General features: G+C 40.0%; 2 protein-coding genes across 6 annotated transcripts; both read right to left on the reverse strand.

The window, feature by feature from the left end:
- Nucleotides 1–244: 244 nt before the first annotated feature.
- birc2 (baculoviral IAP repeat containing 2) lies at nucleotides 245–11,041 on the reverse strand. 3 transcript variants are annotated; one of them, XM_071460462.1, is made up of 14 exons: nucleotides 10,963–11,041; nucleotides 10,405–10,478; nucleotides 6,804–8,671; nucleotides 6,399–6,679; nucleotides 5,737–6,039; nucleotides 5,086–5,374; nucleotides 4,198–4,297; nucleotides 3,941–4,019; nucleotides 3,252–3,300; nucleotides 2,459–2,701; nucleotides 2,205–2,303; nucleotides 1,805–1,960; nucleotides 1,477–1,518; nucleotides 245–1,159 (listed from the first exon to the last, which is right to left on the reverse strand). In XM_071460462.1, exons 3-14 carry the CDS (start codon nucleotides 6,895–6,897, stop codon nucleotides 966–968), a joined length of 1,929 nt encoding a protein of 642 aa, XP_071316563.1. In that variant the 5' UTR covers nucleotides 6,898–8,671; nucleotides 10,405–10,478; nucleotides 10,963–11,041; the 3' UTR covers nucleotides 245–965. The 3 variants fall into 3 exon arrangements, with proteins under 3 accessions (XP_071316563.1, XP_071316562.1, XP_071316564.1); XM_071460461.1 differs by having other exon boundaries at nucleotides 10,405–10,496; nucleotides 10,963–11,016; XM_071460463.1 differs by lacking the exon at nucleotides 10,963–11,041 and having other exon boundaries at nucleotides 10,040–10,410.
- A 971-nt stretch (nucleotides 11,042–12,012) lies between these two features.
- On the reverse strand, nucleotides 12,013–22,885 carry LOC139607699 (transcriptional coactivator YAP1-like). Of its 3 annotated transcripts, none has more exons than XM_071460816.1 (10): nucleotides 22,763–22,885; nucleotides 22,297–22,347; nucleotides 21,721–21,953; nucleotides 20,266–20,465; nucleotides 19,385–19,539; nucleotides 17,180–17,281; nucleotides 16,844–16,947; nucleotides 16,527–16,645; nucleotides 15,975–16,075; nucleotides 12,013–15,365 (listed from the first exon to the last, which is right to left on the reverse strand). In XM_071460816.1, exons 3-10 carry the CDS (start codon nucleotides 21,922–21,924, stop codon nucleotides 15,184–15,186), a joined length of 1,167 nt encoding a protein of 388 aa, XP_071316917.1. In that variant the 5' UTR covers nucleotides 21,925–21,953; nucleotides 22,297–22,347; nucleotides 22,763–22,885; the 3' UTR covers nucleotides 12,013–15,183. The 3 variants fall into 3 exon arrangements, with proteins under 3 accessions (XP_071316917.1, XP_071316916.1, XP_071316918.1); XM_071460815.1 differs by lacking the exon at nucleotides 22,763–22,885 and adding an exon at nucleotides 22,529–22,624; XM_071460817.1 differs by lacking the exons at nucleotides 17,180–17,281; nucleotides 22,763–22,885 and having other exon boundaries at nucleotides 22,297–22,581.
- Nucleotides 22,886–23,531: the final 646 nt, after the last annotated feature.

The following is a 23,531-nucleotide window of genomic DNA, read 5'->3' on the forward strand; positions in this document are numbered from 1 at the left end:
CATAGCAGGTAATAAATGTACTTGTTGAACTTGAATGGTTTAAATTTAAGCAGGTAGTAGGTAACGGGGCACATTAGACTGACTAATAAAATCATACTTAAAAGTGGCAGATACAGAGCCTGTGCTGGAAGTTAATTCTTATCTTGCATTCACTGAATTAAAGTGCAGACTATAACTCAATGTTGCCAGTTTCTGATGTGAAAATACAAGATATCAGATATCTGAGAAAAAGGACCTAGACATGTTACTTGTGTATAATTTTTACTGAACAGAATATATCCATTTTATATAACAAATTAAACAGCTGTAGTTACATGGGAATTTTGAAAAGTAAACTTCAGCTTGTCCCACACAGGCAACTGGTCAAAAACAACAAGACAAGCCCTGCAGTACATGTGGCGAGAGACTGCTTTATTAGAAGCTTTACCTAATTAATGACTGTATTACTGATGAGTCAACACCACACCCAATTAATCAGACTTCTGCAGTTTATGAAGCTGCTTCTATGATTATGATTCAGTGTAGTTGCTGCCTGTATTCGACACTAAATGCTCAAAAATGACCTTCTCATTAATAGATTGACGATTAAGTGATTTAAACCTTCATCAAACTGATATTCACTGCAGGGCTGCTGTTAAAGAGTTTCATTATAATACAATCAATGTTATTTTATAAACAATAATATATTGATGTTTTTGTTTTACATGTGTTTAGAACAATAACAGTGGAACATATTGTCTTGGACAATTATTGGACTTATTTTATTAGATTTCTCATAAGTTTTCATATTTTAATATTCACTGATTAATAGTATATTGATCCCAGACATCAACCAAAAAGGATATCTGAAAAACCAACCACACGTTACTATATTACAGCTTCTTGTATTTGATGTCATATTGCTTACATTCAATCACATCATTGAGACACACGAGACTGAGGGCACCCGGCTCAGAGCCTCCTGGTTACGAGAGGAAGGTTCGGACCGTGCCTTTAACCAGACCTCTGCAGATTGGGCACTTTCGCAGAGACGGTGCACACTCTTTGCACACCACCAGGTGTCCACATGGGATGAAGACGATGTTGACCTCTTTGTCCATACACACCTTACAGGTACGCTCCTCCTGGAGGCGCCGCAGCTGCTCCTCCATGGGAAGGTCTGCAAAGTAAAAGATCAATTTTCATCTTAAAGTCCAATTTACTAATCTCCATTTGAGTTTCAGCTAAGTATCATGTTAAATCATATTTAACATTAGAAAGAGTTGTGCATGTGTTAAACCTGTATCTCTACATTAAATTGCCTCAGTATGAAAACGAGTATTTACATTAATTATACAGAATGTAACATTTGCATTTAGGAATTTCTCTTGACTTTAAAATAAAAGTTACAAAGTGATCTACAATTAAAACCATTCAGCACGCAACATTTAACTGGCCGGACATGAAGTTCTGTCCAAGGCACAGGTGTCTTCATACCTGAAAGATCTTGGCTCGGTGAAGCAGCTTCGTTTGACTGAGCTGAAAATATGAAAGACAAGATGTAATTACTTAGTCAATACACATGGAAACACATATAAACCAACCTTTATATCTCTTAAGACTATTTCACTTTTTGAGTGCTAATGGTTAAACCAGCCTAAACTTTGCGCTGAGGATTTCATCCTGGACTTGAGTAAACCACTGAGCTACAGTTTAATCTGTATATTTTTGATTCCAGTTTTTATTAATCCATGTTGATGGTTTCTGTACAAGGTGATCCACATACTGAACCCTTAGAGGCCAGAATATCAAATTGTTTTCGTACCCATGAGATCCCTGAGCAGGTGGACATCGTTTTTCTGGATCCAGTTGCGGAAGACCTCAGCGGCAGCGTTACCCTTTGTGAGGATGAGCTCTATCAACCTGGCGGTTTGCTGCTGGGCCGACGTCTGAGCCTGAAGACCGCTATACTCCTCAGCAGCTGCAGGTTAACAGGGAAGAGTTAACTCCCATTAATTTATTAGTTTCATGAAAGGCGCTCTCAGATAATTAAGCCTGCATAGAAACAAGTATTATTACTATTAAAACGGCTTGAATTCGGATTTTAAGAGTTGATTAGAAATGTTAAAATATAGCTGTTATGAAATAAAATCCTGGACACCAAAGCAGCAAATTCAGTGTTCTCTAAATCTCAGACTAAAACAGATAAAAAAAGATTAACTTACATAATACATTTTGCTCTCTTAAATGATCCAACACTGGCTCGACACTCTTTAGACGCTGGATCAATGCTGCTTGGTGTCTCTTCACAAAGGTGAAACCATCTGAAACAAAGGGAGACGAAGAGTTATCAAATGTATTGTTTTCAAAAGGTCCACTGGTCGGAGAACAGCCAATAGTATGGTTAACACTGGAATTCATGGCTGTTCATTTTCCTGGACGCAGAGCAAAAGCTAAATTTCCTACTGTCAGCTGTTACCTGATGCCATTGCCTCTGCTAGCATCTCACGCTCCTCTTCCCTCTTCTGGTCCTCGGCACTCAGCAGGTCTGAAACCAGCTCCTGGACTGTTCTGTAGTTCTCGCCACTGGTCAGGATCTTGCTCTGGACTGTTTGCTTGACTAGACTCCTCTCAAAACCCATCTCCAAGGCAGACTTAATCACAGGGGTATTCATCATGACGGCATCCTCAGATCGCTCCTCTCCTGGACCGAGGTGCACCACTGAGAGGAAGAGAGAGTAGACACATATCAGTCTTTTTGTACCCTCCGATGATGTCATTTGATTATGTGTATTATTTTGTTTAGTTTTTTATTATTATATTGAGATCAAGATTGACTCAAGATCTCACTGACTTTGGAAACACCATGCATTCAATAAACTTAAAAAAACAAAACCTCTTTTTAACAGTGGACTTTCTTGAACTTTCAATGCAATTCAAGAGAAAAACAAAAACAAAAAAAATGAATTAAAACTTTTTTTATGAATACATAAAATGATATATAATACAACACCAGGAAGCATGGTTGTTGATAGTAAAGCTAACATCAAGCACTATCAAAAAAAGGGAAAAAACATAAAATAAAAAAAACAGATTTCAAAACAAAGCCGCATGGTCTCTCCCAACTATATATAGAAAATCTCAAACTGCTCAAAATGACACACTCCTCCATACGATGTTAACGTACGCTGAAACATAACCCGCAATAATAGCTTTATCTCCATTTTTTAATCTCCAACAATTATGTTGATTTTACAAAAATTCACACTCACCAGGTGGATCCACAAACTCTCTGGAGCTGCTGTCTCCATTTGTTAAAAGCTTTTGGGGAGAAAATGGAAAAACAAGCACAATCAAAATGACTTACCGTATTTTCCGCACTATAGGGCGCACTGGATTATAAGGCGCACTGTCAATGAATGGTCTATTTTCGAACTTTTTTCATATATAAGGCGCACCGGACTATAAGGCGCATTAAGCGAAACAAAACAGTCAGATAAGTCAAACTTTATTAAACGCGTTCACAATAACTCCCAACCTTGTTCAGTTGTAACACGTAAAAAAAACACAGTCTGATACCGCTAAATCAAACGTTAGCGTATTTACAATAACTCCTTATAGGTCCTTATACACGCACACTGTAATATTATGGTGAAGCACAGTATGTATTACTCCGCGACGCTCCTGACTACGATAGCCGTAATGCTGCAAGCGGTGCGGCTTTGTAGTTTACCAAAGTCGTACTAAAACATTTTGACAGAGCGCCGTGAGCGCCGTGTACCACACAAAATCGCTTCGAGGTCAGTAAGCACAACCAGAATTAATCCATATATAAGGCGCTCCGGATTATAAGGCGCACTGTCGTTTTTTGAGAAAATTAAGTGCGCCTTATAGTCCGGACAATACGGTATTCTACGCAGAATGTTTAGAGTGAGAAAATTTCACGCTGCTCTCTACAAACCTGCTCAAACAGCCGAGGAAAACGAGCCTGGATCTGGTGAACAAACTCTTGTCCCTTCTCCTGGAGCAAATATTCACACCTGCAATTAACCAGACGTACAAGAATACAAACATTCATATAACCCATCCTCTTGACATGTATTTGGATAATCAAATTATACATATACAGTACATATAAATACAGTTTAAGGTGCTCTGGACAACAGTCTTTGACACCAAATTTATCAAATCAACATAAAAATTGACAGCAGCACTTACCGAGGAAACCATTTAGCATGTTCCACCCAAGGATCGTCCCCAGACTCCCAGCATCGCAGGCCTCCATCACAGCAGAAACACTTGACGTCATCGTTGCGACCTTGAGGGCAAACAAAGAGCTTTCAGTGTGACAAACAGTTTTGGGGGGTTTTAAGGAAAGAAAATAGAAGAGTATTTTGATTCTAATTAAGGTGACTGTTTGAAACCAATTTCAAAACATGTTTGTTTCTCCTCTTTCATTTCCTCTTTTGCTTGAAAAGATTTGTCGTCACATTTAGTACTAGCATGAGATCATGATGTCACATTTATACCCAAGTGTCCCAAACATTCCAGTTGATATATTAATATAAAGAAACTGGACAAATAGTGACATTGAAAAATACCTGTCTGCAGTGGGAACCCCCCCAAAAAACCCCTAACAGTGGGGAAAGACTGTAACTGGTATCAAAACTGTTTGAAGGTAGAGAATAACTTAATTTTAACCTTTCCTCTGCACATTATGAGAAAATTCTGTGGAAAAATTTCAGAAACTTTTACATGGAAGTGTTACAATTTAAATTGCAGAATTTGTTTTACATGATTTTCCCTATGTAAAGCACTTTGTAACTGTTTCTGAAAAGTTCTATAAACAAAGTTTATTATTATTAGAAGGTATTTGGTTTTCAGTTTGTTTTTTTTTATACTTGCAGGGAGTATAACAACATATTAACACAACATATTATGACTATATAAAGTTGATATTGTGGATATATTATTAAGAGGTTGCTTATTTACACATCCAGCAGACATTTTCATTCATATTTATGACGACATGATAAATTTAAATCCAACATTCACCTTTCTTATGGACGTCATTGAATAACTGTGTCTCTTTGATATTGCCCTTACCGACATAATAGAAACCAGCTTTAGCCAGCTGGTCAGGGCGGACAGGTATACGAGACGGCCAGTTGACAAAGGTGAGCAGTCTCTCTTCGCTCTGCTGCATGGCAGGGTTGGACACATTACTGAGAGCTGGGCCCCCTGCAGACAGCTGGGAACTCACTGCTCCAGACGCAGCTCCTGCCATTCCGGCCAGCGACACATTGTCAGCTCTGTCCCCGCGCACAAAACGACAGTTTGGATAATGTCTCTGGTGTTCGGATACAGCTCTGTCACCTGGCTCCCAGTTACTCAACTGCAAATAGAAACGAATATGTTTGGCATGTCTAATGTTCAAAAAACTGAACACCCTGAAACACGCATGGTGCTGGTTGTGCTTGGAAGGTGGATGTACTGCAGTCTGTCTGAAAGTTTTGACTTATTCTGCTTTAGGAAGTCAATTGTGAACAAAACAAGGGAATGTATGAATAATAGATTAAGTAATACTAGTGGTACAATATACTAATACAACATACAAGAGGGGAAGGGCCACAAAAAGAAGATAATCCATCCCATTTAAGAAAAAGCCACTCTAAACTGTGCATTTTTGAATGTGACTGTACTCTGTGTGCTGCTTCCAGGGAGAAGTTGTGCTAGTGCCCCTGTGATGACACACACCTGTCCTCCACAGCTGAAGCAGGCCACTCTGTCGCCCTGGCCTAAATAGTAGAAGCCTGCCTTGGCGAGCTCTGCGGGGGTGATGATGGAGAGCGTCCAGGAGTGGAAGGAGTCCAAGCGGTCCTGCTCTCTGCGCATGCTGGGATTGTGGCATGTTGGTCTCTGGTGGGACATGTCCTCGACACCACGAGAGCTCAGTGGGCTGGAGGGGGGCGGAGCAGAGAAACCCATATTTAGGTAGCCGACTGGCTCTTCACCTTGGCTTACTGTTGGGTTAGGAGCAGCTGGGCCTGGACCAGAAAGCTGGAAGAAAAAAAAAAAAAACAGAAGAAAAATACTAAGAATATACTTAAGTAGTTACAACAGGATCCAAAGAGTTTTACAAACCTCTGAATCTCAAAAACGGATTCTGTCATCAAAAGCAAAACAATTTCATAAACTTTTCTTCAACTATGATTTTCCTAGAGTTAAGGGCAACTTTCCTCCAAAAAAAAAAAAAAAAAAAACAAAAAACAAACAAAAAAAACCCCAGCATGTATTACTGTATAATAACAAAACAAAATACCCACCACCTACTCCATCCCACCTGCTATCTGTCAAGTTTTGTTTTCTCGCTATTTCTCGCTAGCTCTTATTTTGTAAGAAATTTCCTGTGATCTTACTGGCAAGGCTGGGGCAATGCGAAGTGGGGAAAAGGCAGAGTGAGAGGAGGAGAGCAGGTTCGCTGTGGACGGGAGGCTCTGGATGAAGGAGCAGGAAGGAGAGAGCTGTCTGTGTCTCTCTGTTGGACAGTCTCCCGCCTGCCAGCCCTCTGCCGTCACGTTGCACCTGAAACACTGCACGCGGTCACCCACGCCGGTGTAGAACCAACCTGCCCTCGCCAGACTTCGCTCTGTGACTCCTGAAGCCGGGAAACGAGCAAATGTAGAGATCCGGTAAAGTTCTGCGGATGAAAACAACAACATATTGACACATTTAATTGACATTAGAAAGTTTGATAGAGAAATAAATGCAAATTAATCATAAATATATATCTGATAAAGGGAAAGAATATAAGAGATTGGTACCTGAGGAGTTATCATATTGTAGGTCAGGTGGAGGCCCATTACGACACAACCCCATCAAAAACTGGTTGTTTTTGAGTTGAACAAGAGTTTCCATTTTAAGATTTAAGTATAATGATGTGAGGGAAAAGCGATGTCCTTCAAAGGGAGAGAGGTTTGAGAAAACCCAAGGTCTTGCCCTCTCACACAGACACACTCAGCCACACTGAAACTGATAATTGTCAAATAATTAACAGACCACGACAGTGAAAAAGAATGTGAGGCTTGCCTAATTATGAAACTTAAGAGCTCTTGTGAAGAAGAAGCAAAAGTACCAGTCCAGCAACCAACATTATCACACAGCATTGGACACATCACTCATTTATCTTCCTCAAACATCATACTCCCTGCATATAGACTTTACAACTGGATCTACATTATGTGTACCCAGTAGAAAGTACCAGCTCTTAATATTCAACTGCTAAAACTACAATATTTATTCTTTAGTTACAGTCCCAGTACATGTATGTCTGACAAAACACGCCCTGTGCAGTAAAAAAAAGGATGGGCTATTTTAAATAGTGTAATTAAAATGCAATGCAATCCTCAAACCAGTAATTATATCACACTGTCTTCAGATCACCCAGGATCACTGTATACTTTCTTATCTTGTATGTTTGCCGCAGACATGTTTAATACATTATCTAACCACTTAAACTTAAACATGCTGTATGTGACTATGTGCACCTACATTATAAATTACACCAATCAGCCATAACATTATGACCACCGCCCTAATACTGAGTAGGTCCCCCTTTTGCCGCCAAAACAGCCCTGACCTGTCAAGGCATGGACTCCACTAGACCTCTGAAGTTATGCTGTGGCATCTGGCACCAAGCTGTCAGTAGCAGATCCTTTAAGTCCTCTATGTTGCGAGGTGGGGCCCACATGGATCGGACTTGTTTTTCCAGCACATACCACTGATGCTCGATTAGATTTAGATCTGGAGAATTTGGAGGCTAAGTCAAGAGCTCGAACTCGTTGTTGTGTTCATCAAACCATTCTTGAGCCTTTTTTGCAGTGTGGCAGGGCGCATCATCCTGCTGAAAGAGGCCGCCACCATCAGGAAAAACTGGTTCCATGAAGGTGTGTACTTGGTCAGCAACAATGTTTAGGTAGGTGGTATGTAGGTGGCACCCTGACCAGTCTGCGGCTACGCAGCTCCATACGCAACAAACTGTGATGCACAGTGTGTTCTCACACCTTTCTATCGGGACCAGCATCAACTTTTTCAGCAATTTGAGCTACAGTAGCTCTTCTATTGGATCAGACAACATGGGCCAGCCTTTGCTCCCCATGTGCCTTAACCGCCCATGACCATGTCGCCTGTTCACCGGTTTTCCTTCCTTAGACCGCCGTGGTAGGTCATGACCACTGCAGACCAGGAACATCCTTTAAAAGCTGCAGTTTTGGAGATGCTCTGACCCAGTCGTCTAGCCATCACAATTTGGCCCTTGTCAAAATCAGTCAAATCCTTACGCTTGCCCATTTTTTCTGCTTCCAACACATCAACTTCAAGGCCAAAATGTTGACTTGCTGCCTAATATATCCCACCCACTGCCAGGTGGCACTGTAACAAGATAATCAATGTTGGTCATTTCACCTGTCAGTGGTCATAATGTTATGGCTAATCGGTGAAAATGCCTCAAGCACACACTTACATACACACAGACCAAGGGTTCTGTGATCTCAAACCCCTCCCCCCATTTCGGACATCCCTTTTGTAGGTGTCTAAGCCTCCATAATTGAATACTAACAACCCAATAAGAAAAACTGTATCCTCCTTTGGTAGGGATAACGGGCTTTCCTCTTTAGTTTTGTGTTAGCTGCACCTATAGAAATGGAGAAGAAACAGACAAAAAGAAAAAACAATGATTAAATTGTGTTGATGTAGAAAGATTTTAGGATGTGAGTATTTCACTGAAGATGTATGTCATATAGCTTGAACAAAGTGTGAAAATAAAAAGATAGAGAATTTGCTTTCCAAACAATTTTTCCATGCTAGTACACTTGCCAATTATATTTTCAATGGATGAATCTGTAAAATATCTGTTAAAGTTTTCCAGGATGTGCAGAATTTGATGTTTTAAAATTGCTAGTGCTGTCTGACTCGGCAGTTCAAAAGCTAAAAATACTAAAATTACAGAATTACAGAAAACAGAAGTATCATATTCTCACATTTGAGAAGCTTGAAGCTAAAGATGTTTGGCAATTTTACTTCACTAATAATTTACTAAACAGTCCAAGGGGTACTTGAGTGATTTAGAAATGTACTTCTATAAAGCTGGAGAACTGACAGCAGACATGTTGTAAAAGCAGTGGTCAAAACTGAAGCAGCAGAGGGTGAGATAATCTAATATTTAGTCCTCCTATGAGTCAGGCTACAAAGACCCAATATCCCAGATCCCAATATACAACTCAGAAACACATTTCATTAGATCCTCCCTGCCCCCTAAATGTCCATCTTTTTCCAAGCCAAGATAAACCCAATCACATCATAGGGGTCATTTTCTAAAATGAAGTGTGTTGCCTATACAGCTACTTTCAGAGAGAAAATCAACTTGCAAAAACTTTGACGATCATTTAATCACTGAAGTCATTTCTTTAAGGTGAAAATACCAAACACCCAAAGATACCAGCTTCCAAAAATGTGAATAACTGCTAATTTTCCTTGCGTTCGATGATAGTAAAGTCTCCATATCTGGGTTTTTCAAACTGCTCATCAAAAAACACAATAAGGCCTCAGGGACTAATGATGGGCACTTTTCCATTTTGTTAAGGTGAACAATCAATCAATTACTAAGAAAATAATTGTCATATGTGTTGATAATGCAAATAATTGTTGGTTGCAACCTTGCAAAAACTAACTCACTCAAGGTTTGCAACAAATATAAACTAAATATATGCGCCTTAATAATGAAGGTCTAACTCTCCTCTACAGAGCAGAGCTGCTGGTCTGCTACAAATGGCACAAATTTATGACAAATTTGCAAATAATCCAATCATGTAGACCCAAATGATACAGAGTACACCTGCAAAACAATTTCTTCTTACTAATCATCTAGTCATTCAGATAATCCTCTCAGAATTACAACCGATACCAAATTAGACAGTCAAATAAAGGCATGTGTTATAAATTACCGTTTCTCTCTCCGGCGGGACAGCTAGGTACTTTCCTGAACACGGTCAGGCTTACTCACCTAGACTCTTTCTGGTTCACCTCTGGTTATGTTTTGATCCAAATCTGCGTTTCTAGCTAACATTAGCTGTGTCGCTCAACATCCGGGAGATGATTTGTACGATTTCAAAGTGGCTTCAATGATCAAAAACATTAATTAAAATATACAGGCAGCCAGCGACGCCCCACAGAAACCAGTTTTGATAAGATCAGCAGACATTAGCTTGCTAACGCTAACCGTCGGCTAATGCTAATGACGGTCAAACTTTGCTCACACTGCAGCAAACCAGTCAGAGGAAAACAAAACTGGGGGGGGGGGGGTCTACGGGAGAAAACACAAGACACTGCAGTATTTTTTTTTCCCCTTTCCAGTGGCATATCACTCACCGTTTCGCAATACAGGCAACCAGCGACGGAAAGTCCCGCTGACGTCGAAGCTTCTCGGCACCGCTGCCTGTCTACTTCCGGTTTAAGAGGCACTGAAATAATGAGATGAGACAAAAAAAAAAAAAAAAAAAAAAAATGACTAAATGGGTTTGAAATCCCGCAGGTGTGCCCCCTCAGGTAATCTTAGTGCGTAAGTCCCTGGGTCCCAGTGCTCTGCTGGTTCCTAGCAGCCTACCACAGTCCCCATGTTCACATACATTAGGTTATATAACAGTGATGGGTTTTCACTAATGTTATGTAGATCTGAGCTGCATACTATTACTCACATCTTCTGAATAACTAGTTTGTTAATGACTCTGACTCTGTTCATTATGTCACTTACACACCAATATGAATATAGCTACATATATGCTCATGTTCAATGGAGATGACATGTAAAGAGTGAGATCCAGCACCAAGAATGTGAATATAAACCAAATATGAAATTGTCAGAAGGACAGCATCCACAATAATGTGTTAAAGTCAAGTATTGTCAGGTAAAGTTAAGAGGACACTTACGTGCTGGAGCCTTGTTGATGACTGGTAAGATGAACAGAAACTACAGCTGTACTTTAAACAGCGATTCACGGTATTTCCACAACTTCCCGTAGCCACGCCCCCCCCCCCCCCCCCCCCCGCTATGTCACGCCCCCTGCAGTTTATTTTCATGTCTCTTTCAACCGCACATAATCAATTTAAAAAAAAAAAATTGGTGGCATAAATTATTCTGAGTCATGTTACGTAAAGTACCTGTCAGCCAGAAGTCTGAGTCCCTTCGAGGGTGGTTTAGATAATTTTCCACCAAGTGCATAAAAACCTGTTGATTATAATACCATATACTAATACCAATACCTTTATTGTTACAGAGAGATCCCTACAGCCTAAAGTTGTTGTCTTCAATTGCAGGGCCTGAATTTATCAAATTTCTAATTATTATACTTCAGAATGCTATAAAGTACTGACACATTTATCTAGTGTAAAAGTCACATGTGATCTTTTGACTCAACACAAATGTTCAGAGAAGAATTAGCCTATATCAGCTATATTGATTAACTCTACATCTACCATATTGTACATTCTTTTAGAAAAATCCTTAGTTTATTCCATCCATTCTCAACTCAACTTTTTTTCAATTTTTCATCGAATCCGGTTGGTGGTTCATTACTTATTGCCAAGTAATAATTAAAAAACTTAAAACTTTGTCATTTTAAAGGCAAAGTGTGTAAATTAAGGCAGGAAATGCCAACATGCTGTGAGCCATCATATTTTTGTATAAGAGACAAAGTAATTAAAGAGAAAATTTGTACTTTTGAATGCAGTAAAGCGAGTATGGAAGAGGTGAGGAAATCATCTTTCGATAATGAGAAACCACCAAGTCTTGACGACTCAGATGGAAAGCTGGTGAGGATGATAGCAGACTATATTGCCACTCTTATTTCTCATATCTTTAATTTCAGCCTTGTGAGCAATCCCTGGAGAAAAGCTAAAGTCATTCCACTGCCCAAGAAATTAAAAACTACACCTTAGACAGTCCACATTAAACACGAGTAGAAATGACTACTTGTCAGGTGTATTTAAAAGTTTATTAAACAGAAACTCCTTTAAAATGATTATAGTGAGAGTAAGAAGAAATATATTTATATAAAGCACATGCATAAAAAGGTACAAAACAAGTCTTGATTGCCTTCAAACTCTCTGTAAATAGGATGATAAACATTATATGTAACATACATAGCGAGTGTCATGCATGCTAAGATAAATAATAGGCTAGGTAGTGTGTGTTGCGTTATGTGTATGAGCCCATTGTACTTTTATTTAGAAAAGATTACAAAAAGGTGACTGGGCTCTTTATTTGGGGATGTTGTGAATTAAATCTTTATACTCTATATACTGTATATATAAAAAGGAAGCTGGTTAGAAGAAATGCTCTCACCAATAATAAAACAGCTTCAGATTCAGATAAAATATAAACACACTGCAGAAACAACCCAGCGTTTAAAACAGAGTACATACTTACTATATAGTTTAACTAAAGGAGGAGAATTAAAGAGCTCCCCATATTGATGATTGCCTTCTGTATTACAGCACCAGATAGCACTTGTAGATAGAAAATAAAAGAACACAGCATCTGCAATTAGTAGGGTGAGGAGGCACAGCAGGGTCTTTGACTTTCCAAAAGGCCCTGAAACCCATTTTTAAGGCACAATATTTTCCTCATTCCTCTTTAAGTATGGGAAAACTTGAACTGAGGACAGGTTTTTTTTTTTTTTAAATAAAGGATGATGACAATGTGGTTTTGTATACCTGGCATTGGTGGTGATTCATCAGTCACATGAATGAATATATGAGGAAACGGAAAATTGGTGAAAAAGCTTGGTGCACGACATGTTTTCATTTTGATGGACTTATTCTGAAGCTCACACAGGTCTGCACTTCACTATGTGTGCTCTCAAAGTAAGAAACAATTCATTACAGTGAGCATCAAGGGTGCTTTGTTTTTTTTCAGTGTTACATTATCATTTGTTTGTCTGTTAATGCAGCGCAGACTCTTCAAATCACCCTGCAACTAAATTGTATTACCACTCCCTGATAATGCGTGACTGAAAGAATAATGCAGACTTGATGTTCACAGTTAGTGATTACATTACTCAAGCAATTTTCAGGAGTCGGGCAATTTAGGAAATTATGGAAAACAATGGATGCCTGAACTGGTAAGAAAGATGCAACTGAAAATCTAAATTTCTGCTGCATGGTCAGCGAAAGTATCAAGTGAAGATGATTTGTGAGTTGTAGTGTAGATTTAGATAAGAAACTAAACCTGAAAAACATGGCTGAAACTGTTACTGATTTTCTGTCATTCTGTGGGAGAAAAAAAACCCCAACTATGATGCCAGTAAGTTTAAAAATGTGAAAAAGAAATTATTAGGAATGCATCAAACCAATAGTGGAATAAACCAGCTTAATCTCAGTTAAGTTACAGGGGAACTGGCTGACTCAATATTTTTTACTTATACTTACTGAAACACTAAAGGCCAGTGTAGGAAAAACATCCAGGCCCTGATGGCAATTATATGGGATCACTTCTTAAACAAAGGGTGAACATATTATTACTATTATTACAGCTGTACAATATAATGTAATCTAATAAAACAAATCTCCAATAAATACTACCTTTGTGAAGCTTATAGTCAATGCTGGATTAGACAAAATGGCTGGACCACTTCACAATAAAATGCAATCCAAAACAACAACAAAACACAATAAAACACAGCATTAACAAACCCTGAAAATTAGTAACTTCAAAACAGGTGATTTAATAGCAAGGCTGTTGCAGGATTTCCTGCTGTGTTTTGAGAGTGGATGTGGACAACTGTTCTAAAAAAATGAACCCACTTTTATAAAATAAAACTGTAAGCTCAAGGTAAAAAGAGCAGAGGTGCCACTTCACACAGCAAAGGCCATATAATGTATATGATGAGTGTGAATACCATCTAAACCGTCATCGACTGACTGAATTGATCACAAGGCCCGATGCATCAGGATTACACTAGGGAAACGCTGTATTGTGTTGGATTGCATTATACTGACCATGTATTCATTTACTGTAGACGTCCTCAACATATTCCAGTGGTCCTTACTGTAAAGAGAGGTCCTACAAACACGTTACTGTTAGTTTTAGTGTCAAGTTAAGACCCCTTTACACAGGGTCGCTATCTTGTAGCTGTTATTTCTCTAAGTGCTTTTGACAGGCTTTGATTTGTTAGGAATGAGATTTCTACTGTGATTAAAGATAAAGATTATCCTCATTAACTTTATTTTGAAAAACCTTGGAGGATATTACAATCTGGGTTCAGAGCAATCCCACAGTCTTCAACACTACCTACAAGTGACTCTGATTAAGGTTTTCCTTTTTTTTTTTTTGGCTTGTGAGCATTTAAACTGACCATTTCTAAAGTCGGAGGCTCGCCCTGAGGGTGCCTCCTCTTCTCCCTGACGTTTCTGTGTTGCAACAGAGTGTTTATTGAGCAGGGATTTTTGGTTTTAAGGAACCAATGTAGTGTTAAACGAGATCAATTCTTTGAGTGATCTCTTTCTTGCAGTGTCGATGCTTCTTAAGAGCACGTTTTGGACAACTGTGATCATGTGCGTTAAAATCACAAATTACAGGCTGCTTAGAGGTAGTAGCTGTTTTGTCCCACAGGCTACATGAAGCAAAAGAGATAAATGTGGATATGATATATGATTTTTTTGTTACTGTTAAATATGTTTTGTGCAACTTTTGTGGTATATTTTCACATGTCTGTAACTGTTACATGTACACTATTTTGATTTGACTCTGTGTTTAAAAAAAAAAAAAAAAAAAGACTGCAGCCAACACTATTACCCAAGTGGGGAAAAATCTGTACTCTAAAATTAACTCTGACGTACTTTACCAGAGATGTGGGGAGCATCATCTGAGGTCGATAACTAAAAATGAAAGGAGTGTCATAAAAATACAGATGCTCCATCATGAATCTCTGTAAGACCAGGCCCAAAAGGAGGAGAATACCAGCAGCTTACCACCTTCTGTAAGAGTCAGGCTTTTATATTCCTCGGGGTGTGAGTAGTGTTAGGTATCCAACATTCAACAGTAGCGTATTCTCTCTGTACCACTTTTGAAGCAAAAGAAATCCTCCAATATTCTCAGTCACATCATGAAGATCTGATGTCAAACCATATCTAGGCGGTGGCTGGGTGTGTCTATAGCCAGGTGAGCAGGCTGTCCCTGTCCATGTGCGACCCGGAGAGAACGGTCTCCATGTCCATCAGAAGGTCTGAACTGAGACCCTCGGGGATGCAGGGCATTAGCTCCTCGCCCTCAGACATCGGGAGCACAGGCATTGGATCCTGTAAGGTCATCGAGGAGTTCTCACCAGAGTCACCTACACAAGTCAGAAAAGGAGATGAAATGACTGAACTGTGTTGAGAGTTTAAATGGGAGTTTCCACAGAAATCAGGGACTGGCTCTTTCATGTAGCTGCGCCTGGATCAGCCATCACTTCATGGCTTTCATAATAAATCAACGGCAATCACTGTGAACTTTCTTTGGGAAAGTTACTGTAATGTGAAATTATTTGTTTTCCCCAGGAGTTATATTAGCAATCACTGTACGTCAGCCAGTCCAGAAGTCAGAGTTTAGAACTAATTTCCATAATTACCATAGTTTTTAGCTATAAAGTAGATAATTTAAGGTATTGCGACAGTATAATGGCATTATTACTGGCTAAACTTGTGACACATTATAAACTGCACCCAAAATAAACTGCTTCCCATTGGTTGCAGTGTAGAGTGTAGATCAATATAAGCCAAATCAGAACACTGTATTCTTCATTACTTTGGTTTTAGTAAAATACACATAATATTTAGTTTGGAAGGATGACTGTGAAAAAAAAACAAAGCTTGCTTTTCCACTTCAGAAACCACAGGTCTGTATTTCATGACTGTTTTTGGATGGTCGTGTGAGTGTGTGTGTGTGTGTGTGTGTGTGTTACCAGTGTCCATGTGATCCACAGAGCTCAACATGTGGTCCGATGTGCGGGGTAAGCTGCTGACACTCAGACCACTGTCAGTGCTCTCATTGCGAGAGTGAGCGCTGCACAAGAATACACGCACATTAACATTGCTTTAATCCTGATGCTCATCTCATTTTAAAGAAATTACCTATAAACTATTTATTCCTGGAACTGTGGAAGTATTTTCAGTGAAACTAAGTGAGAAATATTTTTCATGAAGATCGCTGCCAGTGAGATTAATCGATTATCCAGAGTAACTGGGACATTGTTCCTGGAAAAGACAAGCTTCTGTTGAGTATTTGAAATGTCATTTTTCAATGCGTCGAGCTGCATGAATGGAATATCACTTATCCCCAATGTATGGAGGTAGCAGCAGATGTCGAAAACATGAATTATTTTTACACTTTGTTGATGCTTTTACTTAAATGTTACCAATATGTGTTCCACTTCTGTCACTTAATGGCAACAATTCTAACATTTAACACTTCAGTAACAGTAGCTGCATGACAATAATGTTTAACGTGAATTCACCCATTAAGTGTAGGTTCATGGTTTGAGGCTCTGATCCTGAGATCCAGAGACGGGACAAGCGTCTGTGCGTTCCTGTCATGGTCCATCCCACCAGTCATCTGGTTTCTTCCTCCTGCCTCCTAGACACACACACACACACACACACACACACACATTATAATTACTGTTGAATCTGAACAGAATTTATAGCATAATATAACCAGATAACACAGGAAATACCTGTAAGAGAGCTTGTGCAGGTGAAACTATGAAAGATGAAAAATGAAACTATAGTTTTTGGGCGGCAGATCATACTACAATTTTATTTGACCTCTGACCTGTGGTGTGATTTGCTGAGGGAGGCCTTGTTTGCATCTGACCCGTTCTTTTTCCTGCCTTTGCTGCATTGCCAAGCCAAGGATGCCAGGGTTCATCTTCTGTGCTGGAAACATACAATTCATAGAAAAAGTACTTTTTGACAATTAAGTAAATATTTCCAAGAGGTAAAACATTTCTGTAATGACATATATGAGGAAAACTTGTCAAAAACTTTGCGATCTTTCTTATTTTTGTTGCTAAACAGCAACTTCTGATGGTGGACATTGGAACAAAATGTTTCTCATTGACAAACAAGAATTGTCAATTCAGGAGACACAAATTTGATAGTGTGCTACCTAGACGCGGGTCGACCCATGCGGTGGTCTTATTTATGTGATCGATGTAGTACACCTCTCCATCTGCAGTCACAGCCTGCTCCCAGCCTTCAGGCAGTGGACCTGAACAGCAGTGAAAGTACACAGTGAGAAGGCAAATGGTGGATGGAGTGCATGGAGTGTTGAGAGTAAAAAGTTTGATTTGGCCCACGTCCTTTTAATGTCTGTGTAACTTGTAGTTTGTAGAGATTTTAGAATAGAAATGAAGGATAGAGGGAAAACAGCTACTGTATATTTTGTTGAGTAAAAATGGTCTAAATGGGAGATTTTGCAAATAAGTATGAATATTATCAATACTCAAGGCGCTCATTGTCAAAAAAAAGAGGGGGGGATTAAAGGGTCTGTTCAGCCAAATTACAACATCAAAGTTCAACAGCAACTCCTCTTTCCAGAACCACTGCCCCCATTATTCTGGATAAGCTGGATTTAGTTTGCTTCCTTTTATTTAAACCTGCATTATTTGATATTTTGACCACTTGGGGGCAGTAGAAAATAAGCTGTAAACACAACACTGTCATACCTGATAAAGTTGGTATAATGAAACCTGTTGCTTATTGACACTTTGAGGATATGCATTAACATTATCATTTATTTGGAGCCGAGTTTGTGGCCACATGGCTGGGGATTTATTCTGTTTTAGCTCTGTTTTTGGCCTCTACCAACAGCTGAGGGAAATATGTGGCTCTTTAGCTGCTAATCTCTCCAATATATTCACCAGCTGGTCTCTAACTGTTTTTTTTTCCAGCTGTTACTGGTGGCGCTAAGCAGGTAGTGTTTCATGGGTTTTTAGAGCTGCCCACTGCAGCCAAAAACAAGGCTGAGTGCTGAGAGTGAACCAGAACAGTATAGTTGAGACCTTGAAAACCAAAACAATGGACTGAAAAGTGCTACAACGGTCTGTGGAGCTTGAGAGGAACTCCACGGATGATAACTTTCTGTGGGTTAATCTTTCACACAAAAGTAGTCATGTGATCCTTTGTTAACAAAAACATATTAATTATAGCTGCTTTGGTTGTTTTCAATCTCATGAAAGTCGCAAATAAAATTTAATTCACCTCCACTGTAGAAGACAGACCACAGGAATTTCCAAGAAAAATATCTCAAAACATCAACTTTGTGGTCCAGGGGTTTAAAGGATGGGTTCACAATTGCAAGTCTGTCTTAAAACAATAATCAGGTTCCTATATGAGCATTGGAATAGTTTTTGCTTACTTTAATCATTCCTCCTGTTCAAACTGGACACAAAGAGATTAATTTTTAAGGTGTCCTCATTATACGCGATGGGAAACAAAATCCATAGTACTTTTTCTGTGGAAAAATACATTCAAATGTTCATCTGAAGTCAATGTGACCCTTTAGAAGTCTGAATTACTCAAAAAAAGTGGATCATTTCCAAAGTTACAGTTTTACAATAAAATCCCCTATCCGTGTGTAACATATAATGTAACAATAGTGTTGAGCTTCCTTAGAGGAATAATAACAAAGGGGTACAAAAAACAGCTTGAACTTTGGAAGATATCCGCTCCATTTGTCTAATTTGAAGCCTCATATTAGCTTCAGATAACCACCTGAGTACATTTAGCATAGAATGGGACCTGGATTTTGGCCCCCATCACTTGCATTGGAAATGCATGACTTGGGGATCTACGGTTATAATGTCCAGTATGAACATGAATAATTACAGAAAACAAAACCCATCCCAAGGTTCATATAGGCACTGACTGTGAATCTATCTTTTAGGTTCAGGTTTGGCCAGGGACTTTAGTTTTTTTTTTGGTTTTTTTTTTTTGTAATTTGGGTGAACCGACCCTGTAAAAATTTGATATGAGACAACCATGGTCATCTAAATAATAAAAACACCTATATGAATAAACTGCTAGAGTTTGACACTAATTTTCTGAGAATTAAGATTTTAAGAAATCTGAGAGTCAATCTTGACACTGAGGTCATTAAAGTTCACCCTGGGCTTTAAACTATGAATATGATGATTCCCAAAAAAAGCCACAGAAAACCATGGATGTAGACACCAAAAAGGAATCCAGATGAAACCACACCCAGCAAAGACCTGGTCCACTGGAGATGGAGTTGAACTATGAAAAGCAGGCCTGTCCTTTCAAGAGAAACTGGAAGGTGAAAGGGGGGAGGGGGTGGGGAGCAGAGTGATACCTGTCTCTGGATTGATGTTTTGTGGTTGCGTAGTGGGTGCTGGGTTGCTGAGGGAGTGGGCATGGACCGGAGTGCCAGAGATAGGATGCTGAGCTGCAGCCGACTGAAGCTGCGAGAGGCGAGGGTCGTGCCAAGTGGTTGTCTTATCCAGGTGACTGCAAACACACAACAGGTCTAAACGTATCTGTATCTGTTAAACCACTGTAACCTGACGGATGAGAAGCGCGAGGTACGTTCTGCCTCAGACCTGCTTTACCTGTACTACCAGATGTGCGTGTACATCTACACTCACACAGATAAATGTCACTGCTTGTGCTGGTGGAAACTATAGTGGCCTCTGACAGGAGTGTGAGCTGTCAGGCCATGTGCTCTCATGAATGAAACCGGCTGAAACCACACTGATTGCAAAAGTCTAGTCAGAGCATTATCTGTTTTCATGCAACTGATTGAGTATAAGCCCTGGTTATATCTGCACAGTTGTACAACTCCCCACTGCTTCCTTTTTAATATTCTTTCTCTCTTCCCTTTGTTTTAATGATCTAGATAAAAAATTAATCAAAAACAAAGGAGAAATTTAGCTGCTTCCAGCTTCTCAAATGTGAAGATTTGTAGCTTTTCTCTGTTTTATGTGATTCTAAATCAAATCTCCTTGATTTTTGGTCAGTCAAACAAAACAAGACTCGCTGGGCTTTTAGGAAATTGTGAGGGGTGCTTTTTACTATTTTCTTACAATTCATAGACTAAAATAACAGATAATGTAGAAATGTAGATGTTAGAACAAGGTGGGGCTGAGTCTTTGGGTCTTTCTAAAGAGAAACCCTTCAAGTAACCTGCAGAGCAACAGATCAAACCCAGTGATAAACAGAAGTTAGACCTCTTACTTGAGGAAGTATCGTTGGCCAGCAGGCGTTTTGGCCATTTCCCAACCATGGGGGAGTGGCACGTCATCAGGTATGATTGGTGGCGCTGCTACATCTGTTGCTTGAGCGGAGAGGGAATTGACTGGGAGGGAGGCAGGGGAGGAATGGGCGCGGACGTGATGAGGAGTGAGGGAGCCGCACACACCTCCATCCGAACTGGCCTGACGAGAAACAAGCAGGTTGACAACTGTCATAATGAGCCACAAATGACAAATAAGACACATAAAGCAGCAGGAAGAAAAGGTTTGGAAAGAAACCAGAGTGAGAAAAGGTGGAAAGACAAACCCTTTGGGGAAGAACAGTGAAACTGGTCATTCACACATCTGATTGCTTTACTTTAAGATGGTTGGCAAAGTTATCTAAAATCCTTGAGATGGTTTGCTGTGAAATTTTGTGAATATTTGAATTCAGCCCATTTCAGTATTGGTTTCATGGTGTGTTTTCAGGTCATCAACAAAAATAAACAATAGTCAACAAGAAACTGAAGTGATGACCGTTTGAGTGCTGGTGAAACTCGGATTACTCTCTAAACTCAACAAGATCAGCCTAAAACGTTTCTCACTGTGGCTTAAATATCTCCTCTATAGTATCAACTTTTAAGAGTGGGTTCCTATAGCACTAAATGCATACAGATGTTGGATAAAATATCAGAAACACCTTAAAATGCAAATATATGCACTCCAAAAACCCAAAGACGTTTCATATACAACGATGTAAAAGGAGGAACACAGGAAGTTCTCACCAGCAAATGTTTGGCATTTGTTCACTATAAATGACTTAACAAATAAATCAGTTATCCAAGCAAGAACTGCTGTCCATTTCAGGCAATGGACAGCAAACGAATTGATGGGTTTTCTGAAAATCAAGTCATTGTTTTAACATTTTTCAAGAAAAAAGTCCCAAAACGTTTTCTGGCTCCGGCTTCTGAGATGTGAGGATCCTATGCTTGTCACTGTCATGCACTATGGTAAACTGAGTGCTTTCAGGTTTTAGGTTGGTTGAATAAAAAAAATATATACATTTAAAGACATCAGCTGAGTTCTGGGAAATAGTGATGGATGCTCTTTTGTCACTACCTCTGACATTTTATAGAGCAAACAAATAACTGATGAATCAAAAAAATATATATATGGACAGATTTATCAAAAATGAAAGTAATCATTAGTTTCAAAACTGCTGATCAGTTTACTAATGGCTTCATTGGATTGGGTATTTCTAATATTTTGTCCCTCTAATGTGTGAGAATACAGGTACAAAGGTCTTTCCGTATATATTGGCCATCCAATTCAACACCATCACGAACTACTGACACACAAGTAGTTTCTGATCACTCTGTTTACTGCAGGGCTGCTCATCACCATGTTGTCGGCGCAAGTTTGTCATGAATGTGGTGCAGTCACTGGCTGTTATTAGTACTTGTCTGGAGTGGCCCCGGGGCTCCGGCTGCCTGAAGAAGGAGTCCGGCAGTTTCCTCATCCTCATGGGCAGGGAGGCCGGTTGTCTGACCGCTTTGCTGGGGTTCATCACCGCGCTGAAGAGGGCCTCCAGCTCCGTCTGCGAGTCCCCGCGGACGTGCACGACCTGCTGCCCGGCCGGAGGCGCGCCGCGGTGCGCGTCCATGTCGCCAAAAGTTCGGTGTCGAGACAAATCTGTCGAAAAGTTCAGTCACACACACAAACCAACAAACAAACAGAGAGGAAACGCCAGGGCCCGTTAAGACTGGATGCGTGTGAGCGCCGCAGTTATGATCGGATTTGTTTACACTCTTTGCCCTCCAACCCCCCCCCCCCCCTCCTCCGCCACCCACCCACCCACCCCATTTGAACTGCTGTGTCGTTGTCTATTTCAAGCTGAAACATATCGGAAGTTAATCAGCTGTGAAGAGAAAAACAATCGGTGCGTAGAAAAGTCGACGGGGAGCAGTTTGAAGCAGGCATCGATGACAAAAACCGACCTCTGTAGTGTGCAACACGTTACATGCCTCCCACATACCTTCAAGCAGCCAGACCGTTTTCCCCCCTCTCTGTCTCTCTCTCTGTATTCCTGCAGAAAAAAAAAAAAAAAAACTGAGCTGGAGAAATCACAGCCGGGAAAACACGCAGGCGAATACTGACTTCCGATGCAAACTTAGAACCAAAAGCCTCCTAAAGTGAGAAAAAATAAAAAAAATATATATATATGTGTGTGTATGAAACCAGTTGGAGAAAAGTGATTTCGGCGAGACCTCCAAACTTTTTTCACATCCACTGTTGAGTCCAGATTCATGTGATAGTGCTGAGGGGCGGGGCTGCGGGGTTTAAAGCTGCCGCAGTTGCAGGGGAAATGTTACCCTCTCCAACGCAAGACTCAGCCAGCGAGTCCTCTGTTCATGATTTATTCACAGCTTCAAATGGTGCAAGCAAATCACCTCCGCCCCGGAACATGGGAACGGAGATGAGAGACATTAGAGTCGACTAACCAGTGTTTGGTTGTGCCTTGGCTCTCCTGTGCGCAGTTTTCAGTCTGCGCCAAGTGTAGACAGAAGTGACAATACACAACCTCAGAGGATATGCTGCAGCGGAGAAATGAGCCGGAGACGTTCTCCTGACTCTGGGCCTGAGTCTGGCCAGGTTTTTGGAGGGGGCAGGGGGTGGGGGGGGGATTGGGAAGTTGCTTTGGGAAAACATCCGCCCCTGATGAGGCCAACCCAGCCGGAGCCTGTTTGTCCGTGCACGCACAGTCATAGCGTCCTGCCCTCTAGTGGAAAACATGTCGACAGTGATCCGGAGCTCAGCTGGCCAACAAACTGAATTCAAGAAAAATGTCTGGTTGGACTGGTGCTATTATCTACCGCGCATCCAATAACTCCTTCAATTATTTCATTATTAGAATACACCAGGGTTAATATAGGCTTTACCGGACATGGGAGACTCTCATAGGTGATTATAAAAATGATTGATGGATATTGATTGATGGATTTGGACTCAAAAATATAACTATAAGTAATTTATCAATCTAAACAGTTGGTGAAATGTGTCATTTTAAGAGGGAAATAGATTTGATTTCACAAACAAACGTAACTAAACAAGTTAAAAATCACTTGACATGCAGCCGACTGTTGCGTGCTCATTGTGCACGATTTTAATTTCATGTTGTGCGGCCAAACATTTCTCAAGCCCACATAACTTTTAACTTCTAGAGGAAATACCAACATTTCCAAAAGACACCAAATATGTCACAGACTGAAC

Source organism: Trachinotus anak, unplaced genomic scaffold, assembly GCF_046630095.1.
Source record: "Trachinotus anak isolate AG129_WGS33_773 ecotype Australia unplaced genomic scaffold, CSIRO_AGI_Tana_v1 ptg000024l, whole genome shotgun sequence".
Lineage (NCBI taxonomy): Eukaryota > Metazoa > Chordata > Actinopteri > Carangiformes > Carangidae > Trachinotus > Trachinotus anak.